The sequence below is a fragment of the Macrobrachium rosenbergii genome, chromosome 42 (genome assembly GCF_040412425.1).
Source record: "Macrobrachium rosenbergii isolate ZJJX-2024 chromosome 42, ASM4041242v1, whole genome shotgun sequence".
Taxonomy (NCBI): Eukaryota; Metazoa; Arthropoda; class Malacostraca; order Decapoda; family Palaemonidae; genus Macrobrachium; species Macrobrachium rosenbergii.
The window spans coordinates 55184526-55211265 of record NC_089782.1 but is presented as its reverse complement, the minus strand read 5'-3'; the positions used below and the strand labels follow the sequence as shown (position 1 = coordinate 55211265).

At 44.3% G+C, this 26740-nt stretch overlaps 1 protein-coding gene across 2 annotated transcripts in view; it reads right to left on the bottom strand.

Moving 5' to 3' along the window:
- The window catches only part of Rab4 (RAS oncogene family member Rab4), a 140526-nt gene that overhangs the window by 94621 nt on the left and 19165 nt on the right, over positions 1 to 26740 (bottom strand). For both annotated transcript variants that reach the window (XM_067086504.1, XM_067086506.1), the window contains one exon: positions 1216 to 1330. In XM_067086504.1, coding sequence (XP_066942605.1) covers positions 1216 to 1330 — 115 coding nt within the window. The remainder of the gene's footprint in view (positions 1 to 1215; positions 1331 to 26740) is intronic.

The following is a 26740-nucleotide window of genomic DNA, read 5'->3' as shown; positions in this document are numbered from 1 at the left end:
GGCAGCCAAAAGCAAAGTGGAGTGCAGACTGATGAGTGGGAGGGGCTCCCCCTCCACTGTTGGTGGTTAACGGCCTTGTCTCAAAGTTGAACGGCCATTGTCACGTTTGCAAGGTAAATTCTATATAAAGAACGAAGGTTATAATTGATGTAGAACAAATTATTAAGTATATCAGAGCATGAAGCTGAACCACCACCAGAAGCAGCAGGCTGCTACGTGTTTGATGATATATGTAACAAGAATTCATACTGGCAAGGAAAACTAATCCCATTTGCTTTCATGGAGGCCTATTGACCAATGGGTTTGAATCAAACAATAAAAACATTAAAAATCAAAAGGAAAGGGAAATACAGGCAGTCCCCAGTTAACGGCAGGGGCTACATTCCCAGGCGAGCGCCACTAATCGAAAATCACTGATAACCAAAAATCACAGATAATTATGGTAATAAATGGTGTTTGCGATGTCCCAAACGCAAATAAATTGCTTATCAGCACCGTTAACTGCTTATCAGTGCAAATAAACCACTTATTGGTGCTGTTAACTGCTTATCAGCGCCGATAAACTGCTTACCGATGCCGATAAACCACTTACTGACGCAGAGAATCGCTTACTGTCACCAAAAATCTGGTTAATGACATCATTAACCAAGCACTGTAAAACCGGAACGCTGTTAACTGACGCCACCGATAAGCAAGAGATGCCTGCACTCTAACGTTTAATCATCAAAATTTAAACAACACAGGTTGGGCATAGTCCTTAGAGACATATCAATAGGTGGGCAAGGCCTCCCCCCACCTGTTGATAGTTAACTACCGTTTAGTAAAGTTTAGATGGCCATTCCAGCTCGCGTTTGCAAGCAAAATCCAATGTAAAAAACAAAGGTTTATATTTGTGTAGGAACAAATTAAAATTTGTACATAGCTCCATATAATGTACATACCTCCATATAATTTAATCATGATCATAAAATCCAACAGCACAAGCTTACACTCTACATAATCGAGACAGAAATAAAACAGCATCTTTCCTTTAAGCATTACAAATTGCTCTGAGAACAGTGAACAATTCTTGGGAAATCTTTGTGCAACAAGAGAAATTAAAGGAAGCAGAATCATTCTTATTCTCACTGCACTGTTCAAAAATAACAAAGCAGTTACAAACACACACATAAAACTGACATTCACAAGTTAACACAGTAATTAGAGTAAACTAACCTGAACCTTTCTTGGCCAGCAGTGTCCCAAATCTGTAGCTTGACTGACTTTCCTCCAACATTCACAATTTTTGATCCAAATTCAACACCTATAGTGTGGTTACTCTCCGCTTTGACTACAAAAGAAAAGATACTAAATAAACAATTTTCAATTTTAAAGTATATGAATATTTCAAACCCTGCAAATTTTCATAGTAATTTGTACTTTTCCTAACATACAAACATGACAAATTTTTTAAGTAATTTGTATTTTTCCTAACTATACAAACCTGAGGTCTTTAACATAAGAATATACTTCAGCGCAGCTGGAGACCGGTCATTTAACTTTAAACAAAGCGGTTAAGTATGTAGTTGACTACAGACTGCGGGTGGGAGTGCCACCCAACCAGTCGGTATGCATTCACTTTGCCTTTTGGCCCAGGGAGCAGAATGAGGGGTGGCATGAGGTGGGCATTAAACTGTAAAGACCTCAGATTTGTATACAGTAGTTATGAAAAGTACAAATTACTTTATAAATTTGTCATTTGTTCCTATACAATATGCAAACCATCAGTCTTTACATAGGAAGATTTACTTCTTTGGTGGGAGGATTCAGAGTAAGCTTCTGAAATGACCAGTAGTTTGCCTCACCTGGGCCTCCCCCCTGGTCGTGTAACAGCAAAGGAAGGAGACCATGCGTATTCCAATATGTAGGCTCAACCTATATGATCTGCCTCTTTCTGTGAGAGAGGAAAGATAAAAGAGAGAAGGGAGGGGGGGCCAGTACCCCACTCACATTCACTCTTGCCATCGAACACCTTAGGCGAGATGTAAACTGTTCACTATGGGAGCTGGTGAGCTACACAACTTGTTGAGCAGCCACCACAGGACCCAGGGAAAAAGTGTCCCAGGGCCTGTGGGCAATGTCCTCAAGGTAGAAAGACGTGGGAGTGGATAGCCTAGACCACTTTCTGCCTTAATACCTGTAGAACCAACAGGTTCTTCCGGAATGCAAGGGACGTACTAATGTCCCTATCTTCATAAGGTACTCAGAACAAACTACTGGCTACATGTTGGGCATAGAGTCCACTCGCTGATAGCCTCACGAGGCTAGAGAGAAATCATGTTCTTGAGCGCTTCTTTCTTAGCCAAGCCAGTACTAATGAAGAGTCGTCGACCTCGGGCCTGAAATGTCGAGTCCTCTGAAGATACTACCGTAGCACTCTTACTGGAGAGAGTAGTACCTTATGATCACTACCAACTGGTTACCAGATGGGAGTGAATGTGACTCAAGTCTTTGCTACGAGTTCCAGGACAAACCCGCGCATGACAGAACCTCATCTCCTCGAGTGCTGCAGTCTTCCTCGATGCTGAGACCTCACAGACAAAGATGACTAAGCAGAAGACCTTCTCTAGGTGATCTTACTTGTGAGTCTGCATCACCTTTCTGGGACCCTGGCACCACTCCCATACGAGAACATGCAGGGGGTGAGGTTGCGCCTGTGCACTTGGCCTTCACCCTCTCTCATTAGGTTGGTCCCGGGATCATAGACCAGGGGACCTTACTGGTGTCACAGGAGTCCATAGGTCTCTGCAGCAGCAGAAGAACCTTTACCTGCCTGGGGAAAGATTTCTCATGGCTGATATTGGTGACACGGGGGTCTACTGGAGCCAGTGCACCACTGGTGACACAGGTGTCCATGGAGAACCGTGGTACCTCGTGCAACAGTTGCTACTGATATTCGGGGTCCGAGGGGCAGCAGTGGTAGGTTCTTCACTGGTACAGAAGGTGACTTTTGGGGACAGGTGTCGGAGCCACGGGTGTCCATGGAGACCCGTGCCTCTGTTGTTCCCGCAGCACGGGGGTCCAACGAGCCCTGTACAATGGTCCCCATGTCTGTACACAGGGGAGAGCAATTGGGAGATCCCTTTGCCTCTTCCGAGGTCTCAAGATTGTTCCATGGGTGTTGGGAGATGTTTCTACCAATGACCATGGAAGTGGGACGATGGAACTACACAGTGACAGCTTCTGTTGTGTTGATGTATCGTTGGGGGTTTCCAAAGATGGGAAAATCCTGCGTAAAAATGTGCCTGGCTAACAGCTCTACCAAGTGTTTAACTGGCCACTCGTACACCTGCACCGCCAACATGTAGAGTTGAAGGGAAACCAGTCACCCCCCCAACTTGTTTGTTGCCCAAAGTTACTCTCGCAGTGATGGGGGTGGGGGTATTGACACTCATCAGCACCACAGAGTAGTTTGCCAAGATCCTGAACCTCTCGAAGAGCTAAGAAAGCTGTCTTGAGTTCCAGAATATTGATGTGGTGTTTGCCGTTCCAGTTCCACTCACCTGAAAGCATTAACTCTTCCAAGTGTGTGCCTCATCCCTTGGTCGATGCACTTGAGAACAGAAGCATGATGGGAGGAGTCTGAAGAGACACTCCAACGAGGTTCCTGTCATCTAGCCACCAGGGTAATTCCCATTTTCCTTCCTCCCTGGGGGGAAAGAAAAGGAATAGGGAGTCTCTTCTCGAAGACTAGAAATCCTGCATTCTTCACTGAAGGGAACAAGGAAGAAGCCACTCATGAGGACCCAGCTTACCCCAAGGGTGACAGGTGAATGAAGACGACTTGTCACTGTCAAGCTGGTTGTTCCTGTAAGACAGGAAGAACTGTACTCCTCTCTGCACCTGCTGGTATGAGATCGGGCTTCTCAAATTTGAACAAGACAGCAGAGTCTCAGCAAATTTGAGAAGTTGTTTCTTGTCCCCACACAAAGATAGATATATATTCGAAAATATGCATCCTACCACTGAGTACTAACTGTACCGTCTTCAGCACTGAAGTTGAAGATGAGTCAGGAACTGAAGTCTGGAAGTTGACTGCATATTGGAAAGGGGTGGCGGGAACTTGAAGGTTTCTGCCCTGTATGGTGCCATGTTGCTTCATGGCTTGTCAGATACCCCTCTTAAAAAGCAGAAGGCAGAAAAGAATGCGGCCCCTAATGTCGTTCTCCTTTCCCCATATCCCTCCCCCTTCCTAGGGAGATAGGGTTAACAGGAGCGCTGCTGCGCACCTTTCTGGTAGGGTAGAAGATGACTGGGTATACCTTCACGGCCCCATAGAAGCCTGGGGCTCCCTCAGAACTGGAGAGAAAGAAACTGTTTGGCCTGAAGCAGAGATGTAAAAACACGCAAAGACCTGGGGGTCTTGGCCACTGCCAATGAGCACAGAGATCAATCCCTGATCCTACCTCTGTCACTTGAGGAGTCAACTTCTACCACTAGCCAGAGGGAAGTGGAACCCTGTATTGGTTTGTTCCCGAGAACCAGTGCCAACTCATAACCAACAAACCTGGTAACCTGAACCTAGACAGTGCCTCTCCTCTTGGCACCATATTCACACACATGTTAGCTGTCTGGTGGGCTAAGTACAAAAAGGTTCTACTGCCAGACAACATCAATCTCTTGAATGTGACTTCCTTTCCTGAACTATGAAAACTTGAAAAGGAAGAAATTATCTTGCCATGTAATGGAACCAAGATCCATTCAGGGAACTGTATGGAATGCTGCCATGACAGTCAATTCCACTGTCACTGCCCTGTGGAAGGGAAGTTCCCTCAGCAGGGAGGTGGTTAGCAACGGACTCGAATGTCAAGTCAATCTGTTTCATCGGCAAAGGACTCACTGGGGTATTGATTCTTCTGGAGATTCAAAGGCTGAGGAAGTATCTTGCATGATAGAAGAGACCCCGAGTAAATTGTCCTGATTTTACAAGAGAAAATTCACCTGACTAAAAAAAAACCCTTCAGCAAGTTGTGACCATGATGAAATGGCTGATGAACAGTGTACAGTATAGGGAAGCTAAGTTTCTTCCTTGAAATTGTAAACTGCCAAATTCACGGACAATCCCTGGGAAAATAAACTCAAGAGGCACCCATGTACAGCATACCACTAAAGTACACAATTGGTCCAGTCCGCAGACCAAATCCGGAGTGTTCGTTACTATGGTTGGGAAAGTATGGAAACGCGGATGTTTCCAGTCTCGAACCCAAAAACTGGCTCATACCTCAGAAGACTCCAAGGAGGCAAGAGAACAGGTGAGAGAGTCTAGCACTCTTACAATACTTGCCAGAAGCCAAGGACCCTGCAGGTATGTAATGAGTGGGCGGTCATCAACTTAAGTTGACGACGGCCATACAGGTCTGGGGGCGAGCAAACGTAATCATGCAAACATGCACGAAAGTTATCCCCAGGTAAGCAGGCTTGTTCATTCAACACAGGCGAGGGCTGACTCAGGGAGAGCGATTGTGCACTCTCAGGCGTGAACGCGGGCTATCCTGAAGATGTGCTAAGTCTTCTTTGAGGTTGCGGCCTCTGCAACCAAAGATGATCAAATCAATGAAGCTTTTGGTTCCTCCTTGGTCCCCAAAAACTTTGAGGGCAGACTTACGATCCAAGGAAGCAGCCATGGTATCTTCCCAAGATCACTGACACATCAGTGACACAATCTCTGAATAAGTTCGCCGGAGATCGGGGGTGTCCATGCCGTGAGGAAAAAACCCCAAAGCCTCTCCAGGTGACAGAACCCCCTAGACTACTCTCGGCAAGAGAGAAGCCTTGACAGAAACCCCAGACCTTCTCTCATACACTTGAGCATATGACTGGTCTGACCCTGGGATCAAACCTGGAGTGTAAGCTTCGAGGGAGAGCTGCTTTGGGACCCAATCATGAACCCTTCTGTCCGACTTGAGTCTCCTGGTGTGTAACCAGGAGGTGGAGGGGCCAAGCACCTGGGCCAAGCACCTTTCTCTGATATGTCAGTGCCAAAGTACTGACAGGAGAGGAAAGTGGTGATGACGACTGCAGGGGTCTAAGAGAGCGAAGCCGCTCATGCTAATGCGGGCGGGGGCTGTCCTGAGGAGAGCAAACAGGTTCATGCAAATGTACACGGATGCTATCCCCAGGTAAGCAGGTTTGTTTGCAAGAAAGCAGGTGACAGCTGACCAGGGAGAGCGTTCGTGCACTCTCAAGCGTGGACTTGGGTTGTCCTCTCAACATGACCGAGTCGTCTTCGAGTCCGTTGCCTCTGCATACGAACAGGACTGTATGGGGAATTTGTTTGTAGCTTCTTCAGGTGAGCAGACTGTTCCTTAATCACGAAAGTATCACACATTAGCTACTTCCACTACCTGAGAAATTAAAAAATTTCTAGCTAAGGTAGGCTCTATACCAGCCCGTGGAGTAATATCATGATAATAGTAAAAGGTAACTCAAGATTCCGAGGAAACCCGAGTACCTGTGGTGACACAAGTCTCTGACGAGACCTGCGTACCTGGAGCTACTAAGTAACAAGTGTATCGATAATCAGTTGCTTTCTCTACCCGAGTGTCTGGGAAAACTCGAGCAGAGGTATGCTATTGCCAATTCGTGGAGGTGACTCCACGATACTGGTAAAGGCAACTCGGGGTTTCTATGAAACCTGAGTACCCGGATTGGCACAGTTCTCCTTGGAGGTATGAGCACTCGTAGCTTCTGAGTCACATACAGGACGATCTTCAGTTGCTCCCTCTACCCAAATGTCCGAAGAAACATGGGCGGAGGTATGTTATTACCAATTCGCAGAGGGAACTCCACAATACTGGTAAAGGTAACTCGGGGTTTCTATGAAACTCAAGTACCCGGAGTGACAGTTCTCCTTGGAGGTCCGAGCATTCAGAGCTTCCATGTCACGTACAAGACAATCTTTGGTTGCCCCCTCTACCAGAGTGCCTAAAAGAAACACAGCTGGAGGTATGCACTAGTCCGGGAGGTGAACTTCTGGAATTAGTATCGGTGACCTATTCAACGTATCATAGAGGCAATCTCTCTCTCTCTCTCTCTCTCTCTCTCTCTCTCTCTCTCTCTCTCTCTCTCTCTCTCTCTCTCTCTCTCTGTCACAGACAAATCAGAATGAGCAAGTGGTAACATACAGCGTAATACAGCAGGTACTGCTAGTGAGAGAACCGGTATTTCCAAAGTCCCTCGAGCTCTACAATATCTGGAAAACCTAAAACATTATAAATGTCAAGTACAGTAATCACTTTCGGAATATAAACCTTCCCTCATACTGCAAAGGAATAAAAACTCTTCGAAAAAGACAAAGTAGTATTGTAGAGTTGTAAGCGGAAATGAGAAACCAGTTTAAGCTTGTTGCCTTGGCAATGTAAAAACCAGTTTTACCATTCTCATGGTTAATATATAAAGTTGTAGGGTTGCGTTATATCAAAGTGAACAATTATATCAGAATACTGAATACGCAACACACAAGGGGTTGAATGTGCATTATATCACAAAAAAACATTATTCTCCAGATATAGGCAACAAGAGCAACACACTAAATATGTATCATGAAAACACAGAATAAACAAACAAATCAGTCGAATGGCAGGCACAGAAGGAAGAGACATCTCTCTCTCTCTCTCTCTCTCTCTCTCTCTCTCTCTCCACAGCCAAAAGCAAAGTGAACGCATACCAACTGGGTGGGTGGGACTCCCACCCGCAGTCGGTAGTCAACTACATACTTAACCACCTTGTTTCCTGTAGAGTTAAATGGCCAGTCTCCAGCTGTGCTGAAGTATATTTCTATGTAAAGACCAATGGTTTGTACACTGTGTAGGAACAACTGAAGTTCTTTACATAGGGGTATTCAGCTTGAGAATGTGAGCTGGAACAGTCATTTAACTTTCAGACAAGGTCGTTAACTACAGCTGACCCTGGTATTCGTGGGGATGCGTACAACAACCCCCTGCAAATAGCTAAAGTCCACAAATACTTGACACCCCTCTAAAAAGTTTATGACTGCCTATTTTGATAGTTCAAACACCAAAAAACCCCTTTACAAATGCTTATACCTGAGTATTTTAATAGTTTCATCACAAAAAGTGGATTTGGTCACGAAAATTACATGAAAATACGTGTACTACAGTAATTTGGGAATATTTCTCTATGAAAAATACAGTGAGTAGGCAAATTATATGTATACAGTAAACCCCCGTATTTGGGGGGGGGATGCATGCCACAAACCCCCCCGTGAATAGTAAAAATCTGCAAATAGTTAACACTCCCCCTCTAAAAATGCTTATAACTGCCTATCTTGACAGTTCAAATACCAAATGTATACCTTAAACTAGCATCCTACATCAAATATATATACCTTAAACCATTATCCTATTACTATACTAATCTTTGAAATGACATAATTAATATCATTTCAAAGTCATCCTGAACATTTTACCCTTAAAAATATATATGTACATACTTCTAACCCTTCCAGCCAATACAGAGAGAGAGAGAGAGAGAGAGAGAGAGAGAGAGAGAGAGAGAGAGAGAGAGAGAGAGAGAGAGAGAGAGAGAGAGAGAGAGAGAGATTTTTAAGTATCCCTATAACATCTGTGGGGAACATTACCTCCTGTTCATGGGAAAAGACTGGGAATGATATGTATTTGTTCAAGATTTTTAATAATTTATTATATAAATGTGAAAAGTTGTAATTATAGCACGGAAAATATGAAAAAAATTAATAACAAAATATTGTCACATTATCTATAAAACTACAGTGAACAAAACAAATAACCATATGTTACATATGCATAAAAAATCTATATTAATGAGAGAGAGAGAGAGAGAGATATATATATGAAATGAAAAGAACATACAGTAATTTAGATTAGATGAGAGAGAGAGAGAGAGAGAGAGAGAGAGAGAGAGAGAGAGAGAGAGAGAGAGAGAGAGAGAGAGAGAGAGAGAGAGATTTTTCAGTATCCTTTGTAGGGTATTTGACCACTAAGTGGCAACATTCATTTGACCACCGAGTGGCAACATCTTCTATCCTTGTGGTCAGTATGTCAAGATATTTGACATATTTGACAGGTTACACCCGGCCCCCTCGCTCCAAAGCTTTCGGAATAAGACGAAGTAAAGAATTTATACTGAACTAAAATCTCACTAAGTCACTATATTTTCTTTAATGAATTGATATTTTGCTGTGTTTAGTACATTAATATTAATATTTGAAAATTAGTAAATCATTATTTATCATAAAAAACAAATAAACATACATATTACATATGCATAAAAACTCTCTCATCTCAGTAAGAGAGAGAGAGAGAGAGAGAGAGAGAGAGAGAGAGAGAGAGAGAGAGAGAGAGAGAGAGAGAGAGAGAGAGAGAGAGTTATTATTTTCATTATTTAATGTTATTATTTAACCCTATTAAACTTAATATTAATATTTGAAAATTAGTACTATAAATCATTATTTAATCATAAAATGTATATGTAGGCACAGTACAGTATTTAGTAACAAAAATATGGAAATGCAGAATATTGCTCTGTGAAAAATCTGCGAATTGGTGAGTCTTCCTGCGAATAATTTATTGATAGGTTCCACAGGAAATTCTGCAAATCGCTGAGTCTACGAATTGTGAGAACACGAATCCGGGGGTTTGCTGTATATGTTCCACCGAGAAATCCACAAATAGGTGAAGCTGTGAATCTGGAGCCGCAAATAGGCAGGGGTCCCCTGTAGTCACATATAGGGTGAAGCCCTGCCCACCTGTCGGTAAGCACTCCAATTTGCCTTCTGGCAGAGGTGCCAGGATGAGGGGTGGCTGAGGTGGGCCATCAATGTAAAGATCTTCAAGGTTTGTTTATAGGAAAAATAGCAAATATTAAAATTAATTTGTATTTTTCCTAATATACAAACCTCGAATTATTTATATAGTATTTAGCTTGCGAATAAGAACTGGAACAGCCATTTAACTTTCAGACAAGGTTGTTAACTATCGACAGGTGGGGAATGCCCTGCTCACCTGACAATATGCACTCCACTTTGCCTTCCAGTCCAGGTACGAGTGAGGGGTGGTTGAGATGGGTCATTAATGTAGTGAACTTCAGGTCTGAATGTTAGGAAAAATACAAATTTTACTTTTAAAAATAGCAAATTTTTAAAGCAATTTGTACTTTTCCTAACATACAAACCTGAAGGTCTTTATATAGGATTTAGCTTGCGAATGCGAGCTGGAATGGCTGTTTAACTTTCAGACAAGGTTGTTAACTACCGATGGTAGGGGGGGGAAGCCCTGCCCACTTGTCAATCTACACTCCACTTTGCCTTTCAGCCCGAGTATCAGAATGAGGGGTGGCTGGGGTGGGCTGCAAATTTAAAGACCATCAGGTTGGTATGTTAGGAAAAATACAAATTACTTTAAAAATAATAATTTTTATGACAAAATAAATTTTTTAGGTACTCACCCTCTATCATTTAGCTTTATCTGCAACTACTTTGGCACGGGTTCGACAAGTGTTAAAACTGAAACAATCGTTAACAAACATTCCCAATAGTCACTCCCCTACCCTTTGTGGGGTGGAGGTAGGACAGTGAATATTTCAGTTGCTCATTCTATTCTTAATCTCTTAAGAGGGGAGGAGGGATGGTTTCCATGATAGAGGGTAAGTACCTAAGAAATTGATTTTATCATAAAAATATTTATTTTTGAGGTGAAACTTACCCTCTAATGCTTAACTAACTCCAACATTGCATGCTAGGGGTAGGCAAGAGATTCCCTATAACCGAATTATCAGATACCATTATAAATATCTCACTGCTGCTTACCTGATGAATATGTTCACATGGCAAGTACTTGTCGGATGAGGATCTTCATCAAGTGAAGTCCACTATCTTAGGAGCTGGCCTTTGGTTGAAGATGTGTAATGCAGAATGGTAATTTATTGGCCCCTGTGCCTCAGTCCTGCAGAGCTGACGGGAGCTACAATCACAACTATGATCCCTCAAGAGTTACCGCCTACTCAATTGAGTTGCTGTGGTACTTCACACCCATAAACAACAAGCCCAAATTATAAGAAAAATCGTACTTAGTCAGCTCAGGGTGGCTTTCTCCAATGAAGAGCAATGGCTCTGCAACATTAAATACTACCATTTGGTCTAATAAAAAAAAAAGACTGTTTGTCCTCATTCAAGAACAAACAAAGCAAGGACAACTACTGTACACAAAATTATCCAAATATAAAAAGTGGAGTAAGCTACCGTGTACGAACTCATCACATACAGTTCCCCTTTACCCAAGAGGAGGTAGCTCGAGAGAACCCTTATCTGTTTGTGACACATAATGGGAAGACTAGGTGATAATCTCCCCTGCCGAAAACAGAGGTACTAGCGTACGGCAGTCTTCATATTGGATCTAAACGTCCCTCAAGTAGTTGGGAGCAAAAGCAGAGCTACACCTCCACTGTGTTGCCAAGGCTAGACGGTTGAGAGAAAGGTGTTGATGGAAACTAAAAGATGCAGCCACTGCTCTGACGTTGAGTGGTTTCACCTCCAAAAGGGGACAAACCTTTGGAGAGATTGCCTGGTGTGCTTCCTGAATTAGGGACCTAATCAAAAAAGCCATGGCATTTTTAGGCATAGGAACCTCAGGCTTCCTGACCAAACAAAATAGATTCCTACACTGTTTCCTTACAGGTTTAAGATGGGACGTATAATACTTCAGAACCCTAACAGGGCATAAAACCAGCTCTCCTTCCTTAGGGGTTAGAGTTTCTAGCAAAGGGATAGAGAAAAATCTAGGAAGAGCTTCGGCCTTAACATCATTCTTGGCATGAAAGGAAACCAGAAAAGATAATTCTGCTCCAGTACGAGAAAACCCTACTAACGATGATATAGCATGCAATTCACTTATTTTTTTGGCCAAAGCCAAGGTCACCAGAAAGAGAGTTTTCAAAGAAAGAGCCTTGAGAGAAGCCTCTCTAAGGGGCTCAAAAGGAGGGCCTCTAAGGTGTCATAAGGCAATACCTAGGTTCCATAAGAGGTTTCTGAAAAACCTTCGGCAATTCCAGTTGAAAAGAGCGAACAGCTTCATGTCAGTAACATCTTTTGAAATATCCAATCCAGTATGCCTTAAAACAGAAGCCAGCATGGATTTATACCCTTTGATGGAGGAAACCGACAAACCTTTAGCATATCTTAAGAATCGTAGAAACTTGATTAAATTATCAATGCTGGTGCGAAGACATGAAATGCCCTGGACTTGCACCATGCACTATACAGTCCCCACTACTTCTGATATAATATATTAGTGGACTTTCTCTTTGCAGTGAGGATGGGGTCCCGAGACGACTCTGAAAAGCCTCTAGCTCTGAGGAGCTTGTCGACAGTTTCCAAGCAGTTAGATGAATGACACTGACATTTCTGTGTAGCCTCCCTGTCCCAGTCTGTCGAAGTAGATCTGTCCAAAAGGTGACTGTCTGGAAACTTTTATCAACATTTCTAGAGGGTCTGTGAACCAGTGCGATTAGAATCATGGTGGTGTTCTGGGATTCTCTCCATTTCTTGAGCACTTCTTTCAACAGCAGAAATGGAAGGAAAGCATATACGAATAGGTTTGCCCAGTCTAAAGCCATAGCATCTACTGCCCAGGCTTGAGGGTCCAGAATTGGTGAGACATAAAACTGGAGATGATGATTCAACTTCGTTGTGAAGAGATCGATAGGAGGTAGGCCAAACTCCTTCCAAATTGCCGTATACACAGTTGGGTTTAACGTCCATTTGTGGGAGAGTACCTGTCCTGGATGACTTAGCATGTCTGCCAGAACATTCAATCAACTGGGTACAAACTGGGGCATTAGGAAAATGTTCCTCTCCTCCGTCCAGAGGAGTAAATCCACGGCAATGGCTACTAACGTTTCTGACTTTGTGCTCCTTGTCTTCTTAGGTATGACAGCGACATTGAGTTGTCTGAGAAGACAAAAATTACTTTGTTGGTCACTGCATTTTCCACCTTCTGCAGCCCCTTCTGGATAGCCAACAACTCCTTGCAGTTTATGTGCAGATTTTTCTTGACTGGAAACCATACTCCAGAAGCGACCTGATTCCCCTTAACTATACCCAAGCCCTTGTCCTAGGCATCTGAATACCATGAGAGGCCTGGGCTCAGGGACTCTAGAGACTTCCCTGCAAGCAGTATCTCTTTGGACATCCACCAACGAAGGTAAGGGAACAGATCTGGGTTCCCGGGCACTAACTCGTGGATTGGCTGTGACTCTGTGCCAGTGCCTCCTCAAGTACAACTGAAACGGCCTCATTCGCAGTCGAGCACCTGGGACTAACTTTTCCAGAGAAGACAGGTGACCTAACAGAGACAGCCAGTATTTGGCTGGCATGCTTCCTGAGGAGGTAAATTCGCTGGTGATTGACAAGAGACTGTCTATTAGAGCACGTGTAGGAAAAACCTTGAAAATAGCAGGATCTACCTCCATGCCCAGGTAGGTCACTCTTTGAGATGGTTCCAGTGAAGACTCCTTTACATTTATCAGTAACCCTAGGGTTTTCGCTATGCTCAGAACTAACTCTCTTGCCCTCAGGCAATCCTACCTGGACTTTACAATGATAATCCAATCGTTCAGGTACAGAAATGTATGTGAAGCCATTTCGCAAAGGGGGATAACCTGCTGAAAACCTGAGGTGCAGAACTTACTCCGAAACAAAGAGCTCGAAATTGGTACGTCTTTCCCCCAAAGACAAAGCTTAGGAACTTTCTTGAACGTTGGTGAATGGGGACATGAAAGTACGCATCCTTCATGTCTACCATAAAGATCCATGCCTCTTTCTCCAAGGCGGCTAAGACCATGGAGGCCGACTCCATGGAAAATGGGGACAGTTGGACATAATGGTTGAGCTTGGATACATCCAAAACAGGCTTCCAACCTCCCGTTGTCCTTGGAACCAGGAAAAGCCTGTTGTAAAATCCTGGCGAAGTAGTCAGTATTTCCTCTATAACTGCCTTTTCTTACAGAGAAGAGACTTCCTGACTCAAGATCCTTTTCTTCTCTTGGTTGCCTTTATAAGACTGAAAGGCTAAGGGCTGATTTGATAGTGGAGGTGAACTCCTGAAAGGAATGCATTAGCCTTCCAAAAGTATTTTCACTACGCAAGTGTGTACCCTTAGGCATTCCCACAATTGAGCGAAGAGGCCTAACCTGGCCCCCAACAGGTACCTGAGGGCTCAAGGAGCTATTCTTTATTAGACTTAGGACTCTTATTATAAGAGGAGGAGATAAACTTCTCTCCCCTTGCAGAATGGGATTTGGAACTTTGCTGGCGAAAGGATACTTACCTCCTGCTATTTGGAAAGGAAGACCTGGCAAAGGCTTTTAAAAGAAGAGGATGATGCAGGACATTTCCCCTTGGAAGCTTGGGACTGATGGATAAATGACCTATTCTCTGTCTTTACAGTCTCCGAGGCTATAGACGCGACAGTTTTTCTTCAATAATCTTCCCAAAAGGATGTGCTGAAATTAAAGACTGTTTACTAAGGGGGGAAACTGAAGGAACCAGAAGAGAGCAAAGCTGCTCTCTTCTGCGAACTTTAAGGTTGCTCACGACAGGATAGCTCCCCTATCACATAAAAAATGCCTTAGTCTAGGGAATAAAAAAAAAACCCTCAGGTCTTAACAAAAGGATCCCTGTCCAAAGGAGAAAGAAGCTCACCAAACTCCTTCAAACACTGTTCAATTGTGTTCAGTACAATTTCAGTGAAGGACATAGCTTCATTAGCATTAATCAAGCTCTTACATATTCTCAGCCGCTGGAAGAAAAATGCAACCTGCCTGATGCAATAGCACCTTTCTTAGTTGGAAAAATCATGGACAAAAAGGTGCCGTCCACTTCCGGATCAGGAGAAACTCCCCTGTCCGATACACTAGTGACTTCCTAGTGTGAAGGAAGGGAGACAAAAGAGAGGATCGTTTAGAGGAGACCTTCTTAGGTAAAGCCTTAGCAATAGAGTCAAATCTCGCATGAACAGAATCTGACAGCCTAAAGGAAGGGAGAGGAAAATAATCAGACCCCAACCTGGAAGCTCTCAGAGAGTGAGCAGTATTCGAATGCTCCACTGAAAAGAGCCAAGATCTGTCCAAACACAACTGAACCAGTTCCTTAACACCTGAAGTGCTGATGCTAAGTGTTCCTCTTCCTTATCAAGGATAATGTAGGAGAAGGAGAACACTGAGAGGAAGAGCTGGACCTAAACAAGTCTTCCTCATCTAAGACAACTGAAGAAGCCTCACAACCAGATGGTCTTATAAGACCCGGAGCTAGAATTCTACTTATCCACTCTGGTAAATACTTGAACTGAGAACACTCTCTCTCAAGATCCGACAGAGAAAATCCAGCTGCCAGGAGGATGAGAACCCTTTGACCACGGTGACTTACCATCCAACACAGGAGAAGCGTGACCTGTTCCCTTGATGCCACTAAGAACTCGTTCGCTCGCACTTACCTCCTCATTCCTCTTCCTATTCGAAGACTCACACATCATAGACACTAACTGTAGCCCCGAAGAAACTCTACGGCCTACTATCTCTTGAGGATTCGTCGACTCTTCCCTTGGACTCGATGAGGAAGCGTGTGGACTCGTTGAGGCAGTGTATGGCCTGGCTGAGGCAGTATGCGGACTTGATGAAACTTCCCATACTCTACAATATGGCTGGTGCGGACTCAACACTTCCTGTGGCCTCGAATATCTGACATGCTTAGTCTTAGCTTCAGAAAGATACATCATAAAAGCCGCAAAAGCCTCACAAGCGGACATACCTACAGCCTTCATAAAATCAAAACTCGGACTATCGTCAACAGAAAAGGAGTCTAGGCATGTATGCTTACTACCTGAATGCCTAACTAATGACTCCGGATTCCTTGAGGTGGCTGAAGGCGCAGTGGCATTATTCACTGCCAAATGCGATCCGTTACCTGGTTTGGATAAATCATTATAATAACCTTGGGAAGTGAAGGCCTAGACCTTTTCACCCTACCCTGAATGTCTTGAGGCAAGCGCAATTTGCGTTTGCCCATCGAGTACCAAAAAGCAAAGGCAGGAAACAGAGGGCACAATCCATGAACATCCTAGAATGTCTGTCCTCATTTGGGAACCCCGGGACTACCAGGCCCATTGGCAGGAGAAGCCAATGGGACTGACAAGGCTGCATTTATGGAGTTCCTAATGGAACAAGGGGACACTGTCCTAACAGAATCAATATCATAATGCATTGTATCTAACCCACTACCCTGAGCTGACTTACAGGGTGTGGAAGGGTGAGAATTTATTAGAGAAGAAGAATCAAAAGACTTATCTAGCTCTTGATCAGAAGTTAATTCTAAGGAAGACTAAAATGCAAGACTAGCTGTTCTCTTTACACTCTTTCTAAACCTTTCCTTCTCTCTTTTAATATGATACTTTACCATCTTCCTGCAATGATCACAATGGTTGTCCTAATCACGTTACCCAAGGCTGATCAATGCATAAATTGTGTGTATCATACTTCAAAGAAGCCAATCTGGTCTTGCAACTACGTATCTTGCAAAATCTAAGGGCTTATGATAATGTTATGCAGTGAATAAGTATGAGATTCACTGATCGGGATTATGAAAGAGAGAGAGAGAGAGAGAGAGAGAGAGAGAGAGAGAGAGAGAGAGAGAGAGAGAGAGAGAGAGAGAGAGAGAGACGCGATGTTGACAGTTTAAAATGATGAGCCATGAGACCAAGTAAATTGAAGTATAACCATAACAAACCTCCAAGATGTGGGAAAGGAAGGAGGAGTTAGAGGAAAGGTTATGAAGCGAAAAGGTCAGCAAAATTGACCTGATTTGTCCTTGCCAAAAGTGGGAGTTAAAACTGAACCATTAAGAGTAAAGTAGACGTCCTCAAGGAGGCGGAGTTTTATTCAACATAGGTCCAGAGTTCATTCTGATCAATTTTTAGTTAGAGTTAATTTGAAACCCATTTGGGTAGGGTCTGTGTCACTCTCTCCTCTCTGACATCAAGAAATTTCTAAGTCCAGTGTGGCTGGCCGTGTGAAATAGTTTAGTGTTAAGAATAAATATGAAAAAAACCGTGCTGGTGAAAATACTTACCCTACTCCTGAAAAGAGAAAGTATTAATAGACAATGTCAACCTAACTTACTGAGTCCCCTACGTTATTATCAGGTGAAAGTCAACAGACAGAAACGGAGTCATTCATATGTGGTGCAACGCAATACAAAGAAAAAGTGCACCGCATAACAATAAGGAAGATTGAGAAGACCCATAATGAAAAAACAAACCACAGTCTAGACAATCCAAGTCAATAAACAAAAAAACTAAACCAAAATTCAGAGCACTTGCCTACACTGCTGCTCAATTTCACTAACAAGGGTACAATGAGCAACCAAAACATTCGCTGTCCTACCCCAACCCTACAAAGTGGGGGAGTAACTATTGGGAGAGCGTTTGTTAACAACTGCTTCAATTTTACCACTTCAAACCCGCACCAAAGTAGTCACAGATACAGCTAAATGATAGAGCGTACGTTTCACCTCAAAAATTTGCTATTTGTTCCTACACAAACACAACCTTCAGTCATTGCATAGGAAACTTACCCATTGGAGAGTGGAGTCAGAGTAAATCTCTGAACCGACTGGTTGTTTCTACCCACCCGAGAATACCTTCCTGGCCTGGAAGAGTTGAGGAAGGAACCCTGCACCTCTAGCTTGTTGGACACACCTGAAGAGGCAAAAGTTGGGTCAGGGGTGCCAGTCTCCTCTCACTCCGAAGGGGATACTCCCCCTCAGAGTGGATGGAGACTACTGAACAGAGGTCGTCCTGATCACCAGCCCCCCAACGCTGACTTCCACTTGACAAAGCAAGCGAAGATGATGAAGGAGAGATCGCTCCCGTAAGAGTGACAGCAAGGCAGGGAAGCTTCGCAGGAGGAGAGAAAGAGGAAGTAGGGTCGGCAACCAACGGTGTCGTTAGTGGCATATTACCCCAGACAATGCCTTGGAAGCCTTCTCCTTATATTTACTCCTCTGTGAAAACTTCACCCACTGCACTGGCAATCAGAGACAACACTCATCAAACACAGAGTTCTGGTTACAGTCATCCTTCTGCAACTAGTGCAGAGGACATGAGAGTCAAAGTCAATGGGAGAGCAGTAATGGGTACACGGTTTAGAAGCAGTGTCGTAGCATAACTGCTGGGCACTGCCCTTAAGTACAGGCTTAGATGATCCGTGGGTTTGCACTGCAAAGGAATATCAAACACACAACCACAATCACTGCAATATAGCAAAAAACAAAGAAAGATCCCACCAGGGAAAACAAAGAAAGATCCCACTGGGAAAAACAAAGTGAAATGGCAAGCGGGGCAGAGAATACCAGACAGCACCTCATTGCACAGCAGCCGGAAGCAAAGTGAATACTTACCATCTGGGTGGGAGGACTACCGTCAGTCAGATGGTAGTTAAGTATCTAACCACCTTGTTTGAAAGTTAACTGGCCATTTCCAGCTGTGCTGAAGCATATTCCTTATGTAAAGACTGACAGTTTGTATATTTGTGTAGGAACAATTTATCATTTGTTCCTACACAATATACAAACCATTGGTCTTCACAATAGGAAGACTTACTTCCTTGGTGGGAGGATTCTGAGTAAGCTTCTGAACTGACTGGTAGTATGCCTCACCTGGGTCTCCTTCCTGGTCACACAAGAGCAAAGGAAGGAGACCATGCCTCTGACATGTTGAACAAAAGTGTGAAGAACTGTGTGTTCAACTGTCACACTTCTGGATCTTTCGAATTAATGTGTGTAACAACATTGCTTTGAAAAAGGGTTGGATGAACCCGAGTGTCGGAGACAATAAAACTAGAGATAACCAACAGGTCATTTTATCGTCAGCCCCTCTTTCCCCTTGCTTGAGAGAAGGGAGGACTTGCATCTATTATTCTAAGATTATAGACTCAGTTATGCAAGCTTATCTGCATGGCCCACCCGACCAGCATGTGACAGATGCTACTTAATACCTGTAGAACTGACAGATTCTTCCGGAGTGTGAGGGACTGGCTAATGTTCCTATCCTCGTGAGATACTTGGAATGAACTCCTGGCTACATGTTGGGCATAGGGTCTGCTAGTTGATAACCACAAGGTTAGAAAGAAATCATGTTCTTGAACACTTCTTTCTTAGCCGAGCCAGTAGTAAACCGCCCGTATTTGTGGGGGTTGCGTTCCAGACCCCCTCGCAGGTAGTTAAAATTCACAAATACTTGCTAATCCCCCCCCTATAAAAATGCTTATAACTGCCTATCTTGAAAATTCCAATAAATGTATACCTGAAGTATCATCCTACATCAAATACTGTATACCTTAGATTATTATCCTATTGCTGTATTAATCTTTGAAATTATGTTATTATATCATTTCAAAGTCATCTTAAACATTAGTACCCTTGAAAATATATACATACATACTTCTAACCCTTCCAGCCAAAGCAGAGAGAAAGAGAGATACCACTATGACTTATATTCAACAAAGCTGGCTGGGGAGAGGAGAGAGGAGAGAGAGAGAGAGAGAGAGAGAGAGAGAGAGAGAGAGAGAGAGAGAGAGAGAGAGAGAGTTTATCTCTTTAATCTCTCAAGGAATGTTAATCCATTTCTCTTTACTACCTGCTGGTCACACCCTATACATATACACCACATGACTGATAAAAAAATGATATTTTAATAATAAAATAAAGTTTGTTCATACTTACCTGGCAGATATATATATAGCTGTATTTCTCCGAAAATCCGACAGAATTTCAAAACTCATGGCACACGCAGTGTGGCCAGGTGGTTAGTACTCATTCCCGCCGCTGGGAGGCGGAATCAGAACCATTCCCATTTTCTATTCAGATTTTCTAGTGCCACTGTCTCAAGAGGGGAGGAGGGAGGGCACTAAAATATATATATCTGCCAGGTAAGTATGAACAAACCTTTATTTTATCATTAAAATATCATTTTGTTCATGACACTTACCTGTCAGATATATATATAGCTGAATCCCACCATTGGAGGTGGGAAGAGACAGAATAGGATTTAGGAACAAATAAATGTAGGCGAATGACGCCTTGGTTCCTTACCTGTTAGCATAGCTGACTTCCTCAGGTTATCTGTCACCCAAGCCTGCTTCTGCTTTACTAGAGTCTCCAGCAAGGTAGAGACCTATAAAGCTGGAGAGATCCAGATGACCTGTCCAAGGGGGCGTGACCACAATGGACTAGATCATGTGACCATACAGAGAGGGAAAAGGAGCAACGACCAACCACCTGACCAACCTATCTAAGGTTGAACCTAGCATAGGCTAAAAATTGGGACGTCCATCATCTCAATGGCCACCCAACAACCAAAAATACACAACAACAAGATTAAAAATACTACCTAACCCCTAAAGGATAGGATGAGTATTGCCTTCTTCTCCCAAGATTGTGTCTAATGAAAAACGTGATCATCTGTCCCAGCGAAGAGCAGTCTTCAAATGTCGTCTTCACATCCCATTTCAACCATGCAAGGCAAGAACAAACACTGAATTACTTCTCCAGAAGGTGTGCACCAAGAATATCATTCAGAGACATATTCTTTCGGAAAGCCACCAGGTCGCGATAGCTCTAACTTCATGAGCTTTTACTTTCAGAAGTCTCATGTCACCTTCTAGGCAGGAGGAATGAGCCTCTCGAATAGTACTTCTTAAAAAGAATGCTAAGGCATTCTTGGACATGGGAAGATCAGGTCTCTTCACACCGAACACCACAGATTGTCCGATGAGCCTCTAGTTTCCTTGGTCTTGGCTAAGTAAAACTTGAGAGCCCTGACAGGACACAAGACTCTTTCTGACTCTTGCCCAAGTATATCCGTCAAACCTTTGATTTCAAAAGATTTGGGCCAAGGGTTTGAGGGATTTTCATTCTTGGCCAAGAACAAAGGATTAAGGGAGCATACAGCATTAGGACCCCTAAAGCCAATATGTTTGCTAATTGCCTGCACTTCACTAATCCTCTTAGCTGTCGCCAGAGCCGTTAGGAAAACAGCAGCTTTCTAGTCACGTTCTTGAGGAAGCAGAAGACAGAGGTTCAAAAGTACTCATTTTTTGCATAAGAAACTTCAGGACAACATCCAGATTCCAAGAAGGTGTCCTGAGTTGAGGAACCTTGACAGTCTTTCTGAAGGATCTCAGTAGATCGTGAAGATCCTTGTTGTCAAACAAGTTCAGGCCTCTGTGTCTAAAAACTGCCGATAACATACTTCTATAGCCCTTAATAGTCGAGACTGCCAGTTTGTTCTTATGCCTGAGATAAAAAGGAAGTCCGCTATTTGTGGTACAGAGGTCGTGGTCGAGGAAATTCCTTTACTCCTGCACCATCTCCTAAAACAGACCACTTGTACTGGTAGACCGCATTTGAAGAAGGTCTCTGGCATTGGCGATGGCCTTTGCCACAGCTCTCAAAAACCTCTTGCTCTGGCCAACTTTGAGATAGTCTGAATGCAGTCAGACTCAGAGCGGGAGGTTTTTGTGGAATCTTTCCAATGGGGCTGTTTGAGAAGATCCACCCTCAATGGAAGCGTTCTTGGAAAGTCCACTAGGAAGGACAGGGTCTCTGGGAACCAATCCGCTGCTGGCCAGAAGGGGGCTATTAAAGTCATCCTTGCTCCTTCTGACGTTGCAAACTTCCTTATCACTTCTCCCAGGATCTTGAAGGGAGGAAAAGCGTAAAGGTCGAGGCCTTTCCAGTCCCAGAGGAGGGCGTCTATGGCTAACTGCCTCCTGGATCTAGGACAGGAGAGCAATAAAGGGGAAGTCTTGCCGTTCTGGATGTGGCAAAGAGGTCCACTAGAGGACGTCCCCAAATTCTCCACAACTCTAAACATACCTCCTTGTGAAGAGTCCACTTCGGTTCGGCAGCAGCTGATTTTGCCGACTGAGAAGGTCTGCTCGGATATTCTCTACTCCCGCAATGAACCTTGAGAATAGTGACCCTTTGAGCATGAGTCCAGAGCAGGATCTCCCTTTGCTAGGATGAACAGGGAACGAGTCGAGTACCTCCCTGTTTTTTGAGGTACGCTAGAGCTGTGGTGTTGTCCGAATTGACCTGGACAATTCTGCCTGCAACTTGTTCCTTCGAAGAATTGAAGAGCCAGAAAGATAGCTCCCAATTCTTTGAGATTTATGTGCCAGGACACCTGTTCCCCTCTCCAGGTGCCTGACACTTTCCCCCTCCTAGTGTTGCTCCCCATCCTTCCCTGGACGCGTCCGGAAAACAACACTAGGTCGGGGCTCTGAAGACGAAGAGAAACCCCTTCTGCAAGCTTTAAGGGGATCGAACCACCACTTCAGATGATCCTTGACAAAAGGAGATCATCGTCAAAATCTCTTCCAGATTCTCCTTGTCCCTCCAGTTCTCCGCCAAGAAAAACTGGAGTGGTCTGAGATGGAGCCTCCCAGGGAAACAAACTTCTCCAGCGAGGAAATGGTCCCCAGCAAACTCATCCATTCCCTCACCGAGCATGTTTCTTTCCCAGAAAGGACGAAACTTTCTTTAAGCAAAGCAGTTGCCGTTCTTTGGGATGGAAAAGCTCGAAAAGCCACTGAATCCATCTGAATCCCCAGATAGACGATGGACTGAGTCGGGATCAGATGGGACTTTTCTTGTTCACAAGAAGTCCCAGGGACTTCTGTTTCAAATTCAATGTCAAAGTCAGGTCCTCCAGACACTTCTCCCGAGAGAGAGGCTCGAATGAGCCAATGAGCGTCTAGGTAGAATGACACCCAACACCCACCAGGTGAAGCCACCTGTCACCAACGTTTTTCATGATCACCGTGAAGATCATGGGAGCTGTGCACAAACCAAAGCAGAGAGCTCTGAACTGGAAGACTCTGTCCCCCAGCACAAATCTCAGGTACTTCCTTGATTGAGGATGAATGGGAACATGGAAGTACGCATCCTGTAAGTCCAGAGAGACCATCCAGTCCCTGGTCTTAAGCCCCTGAGAACCGACTGGGGAAGTTTCCATCTTGAATCTTTCCTTTGAAATAAAGCGTTCAAGACCTGCTGACATCAAGACCGGTCTCCACTCTCCCGACTGTTTCGGGGACTAAGAAAAGCCTGTTGTAGAACCCCGGAGAATCCAACTCCAGAACTTGTTCCACAGCTCTTTTCTCTAACATCTGCTCCAGGAGGTCCAAAAGAATCTGTTGCTTTTCCCAATGGTAAGAGGGCGACAGATCCTGGGGTGACGATGCAAAGGGGTGGAAACAGAGAAAGGGGATCTTGTAACCCTTCTCTATGACAGTTAGTGACCATTATCGTCCGCCCCTTTAGTTCTCCAGGCTCCCAGCAAAATAAAAAAGCCTGCCTGGCTCCTACAGGTGTCTGGAGGTGAAAGAAGTCACTTTTTCCCCTCGGTTTAGAGGGGGCTGCTCCTCTGGAAAACCTCTTCCTCATGGAGACGATCTAGAGGAAGAAGTTCCTCCACGAAAGGGCTTCTTCTTCCTGGAGGACAAAACTGAAGCAGAAGAAGAAGAGAAGGGAGCTGGAGGGACGTCTAGAAGAATGAGCCAACAGATCTTGCGTGGCCTTCTCCTTAAGACTTTGGAAATGTCCTTGAATCAAAGACTGGGGAAGAGATGGTTCGACAAAGGAGCTAACAACAAATAACTCTGCCCTGACAAGGAGAGACAGACTTAGCTGTGAAGTCACAAAACAAGGCCCTCTTCTTTAAAAGGCCCTGTACAAAAAACTGAGACTGCCAGTTCTTCAGATCCATCCCTAACTGCCTTGTCCATACAGTTAAGGACACTGGAGAGCTCCCCAGGGTAATAGAATCCGAGCTTGAAGCTTAAGATCTAAGGCTCCCAAGCACCAGTCCAAAAAATTAAAACCTCCATGGTGCGGAAGAGACCTTTCAGATGATGGTCAGTTTCTGACAAGGTCCAAGAAACCTTAGCAGTAGGCAGATGAGACCTTCTGGAAGCGTCGACAAGACTGGTAAAATCCCTTGAGAAGAGGAAGGAACTCTAGGGCTGAGATCTTCTCCCTGTCTCATACCACATACCAGCCTTGCCTGAAAGCTTAGACGGAGGCAGGGCGAAAGAGGTCTTGCCATGGGACTTCCGTTCCTCCATCCACAGGTTGACTTTCTTGAAAGCCCTCTTGGTCGCCAAAGAAGAAGAAGTCATCTTCAAAAAACCAGCTCTCCTGAGAGGAAGAAGCTAACTGAGAAGGAGGAGAGAGAGAGGAATTCTGAAGGTTTAAACTTGTCCCCCAACAAGTCTTTAAGCAAAACCGGTCAAAACTTGATAATCGGAAGAAGAGGAAGCAGAAGGTTGATCGAAACAGCAGGATCTCGAATCGGCAGACACCTCTCCCGCCACAGCCGGAAAGTAACCGAAGTCACCCAACACTTTAGGGAACGAAGGCCTTGAGGTCCAATTCGAAGAAGAGATCTTCTTTTCTCCCGAAAGGAATGCTCCGAAGCGTCCTGAAGAGCAACTAAAGGGGCGTCCTGAGAGCGTCCTGGAGAGCGTCCTGAAGAGCATTCGACACTGGCGAGCACGCCATGTTTGAACCGGAAGAGCGTCCTGCCCTAGCCGGTTGGAGGAAAAACAAAGCGTCCTGAAGAGCGCTCCTTCAAGCGTCACGGAAGAAGCTTAAGTAAATGCGTCGTCATGATGACGAGCGTCACGAAGAGGAGCAAGAGAGCTAACAGGGCGACAAGGCGACGAACAGGAGAAGGAGGATAAATTTCTCTGGAAGCAGAGAAGGAGACTTCCTGATCTTTTGACAGATAAAGTCAAGTCCTTTTATATGACTTGACGAGCAGCAGAGTCCTTCTCTGCAAGAAAGAGAAGACAACTGCCGCTGCATCTCCAACAAAACCTTCTTAGAAGGAGAGAATCATGTCTGGAGAAGAGACAATCCTATGGGAAGAAGATCTCTTGGCGAGGGGACGCCTTCTTCTTCCTCACAGGAGCAAGAAAGCGTTCTCCCTTAGAGCGGCTGGGGCGCTCTGGCGTCATCATCAGACGAAATCCTGGTCCTCTTCTGCGTGGAAAAGCTTCAAAATAACAAGCAGACGAGAGAAGACTGACGTGAAGCGTCCTCTTGAACCAGCTCCTCTTGAGAGGACGAGAGTCCTGTACGAGAATTCCACCCCTTGCGAGGGGAGGACGCCTCGGAGGACGAAAAAACAGTCCTTAGAATGCGTGCCTGAGCACGATCTCTGGCAGCCTGGGAAGCGACAACAGGACCTGCCGAAGGGACGCCAGATCGGTGGGAAGCCCCTTAACCTTCTTGCGGCTTTCGACATGCCTTCTCCCTGAGTCCTGGGAGTCTGACAGAGGTCCAGGCCTAGAAGCATTATGGGGCCGATCTGACGCCCCTCCACAACACTGCTGGGAGCACTACACTTCACAGCACTTTGGAGAGATGTCACTTTGTTCTCGAGAGCACGGATGGAACTCATGATCTGCGCCAGGGCCAAACCCTCCACAGACACAATTCAGGGCCCGGGCAAAACCACAGGGACAGGTGCAACATCAACTACGTTTGGGATTATCAGGAGAGGAAAGAACCTGACTCTTGCACACACTCCTGGAGGAAGACCTCCTAACCCTGTCACGCTCAACTTGCAACATACGAATCATAAGACTTCCAGCTCGCATCAGACAAAGGTTCACACTCCTTGCATCGATCATCTATAAGACAAACATGCCCCTACACCTCAAACAAACAGAGTGAGGGTCTACCAAAGCTTTGGTAGCCTCACCTTGCAATCACTCATACAACATACACGGAAACTAGCAGAACTAGAACCAGACATCATTTAAAGAGAAGTCAAAAGCAAAATCCACAACAGTCCAGAAAAAGCGTGTGCCAAATCCAAGTCCAAGAATCAAAACCAAAAGTCAAGAGAATACTTAAGTGGAATAAGCAAGTTAACGAAATCCAGAAGCGGAGGTACTGTAACAGATGTTAACAGTACCGGCGACAGAGAAAATCTGAATAGAAAATGGGAATGGTTCCGATTCCGCCTCCCAGCGGCGGGAATGAGTACTAACCACCTGGCCACTGCGGCGTGTGCCGCGAGTTTTGAAATTCTGTCGGATTTCGGGAAATACAGCTATATATATATCTGGCAGGTAAGTGTCATGAACAAAAATAGTTTTTGTCTTCCAAAAATGTATAGAGACCCAAATTAGCAGCATCTTTTTTAATGAATACACATTTTGCTGTTTACATTAATATTAATATTTGAAATTTAGTAAATCATTTATCATACAAAACAAATAAGTAAGAGGGAGAGAGAGAGAATGGCTGAACTATGTATCTTATTAATCTATCTATATATCCATTTCTCACATTCTACCCTTTGGCAAAAGAGAGAGAGAGAGAGAGAGAGAGAGAGAGAGAGAGAGAGAGAGAGAGAGAGAGAGAGAGAGAGATGAACTATGTATCTTATTTATCTATTTATATATCCATTTCTCACATTCTACCCTTTGGCAAGAGAGAGAGAGAGAGAGAGACCACTGCTATAAAGTTATCTGACATATTTGACAGGTATACCCTCCCCACTCTCTCCAAAGCGTTCAGGAGAAGATTGGGAAAATGATGAGTTAAAAGAATTTATATGTACTGAACTTTTCTTTAATG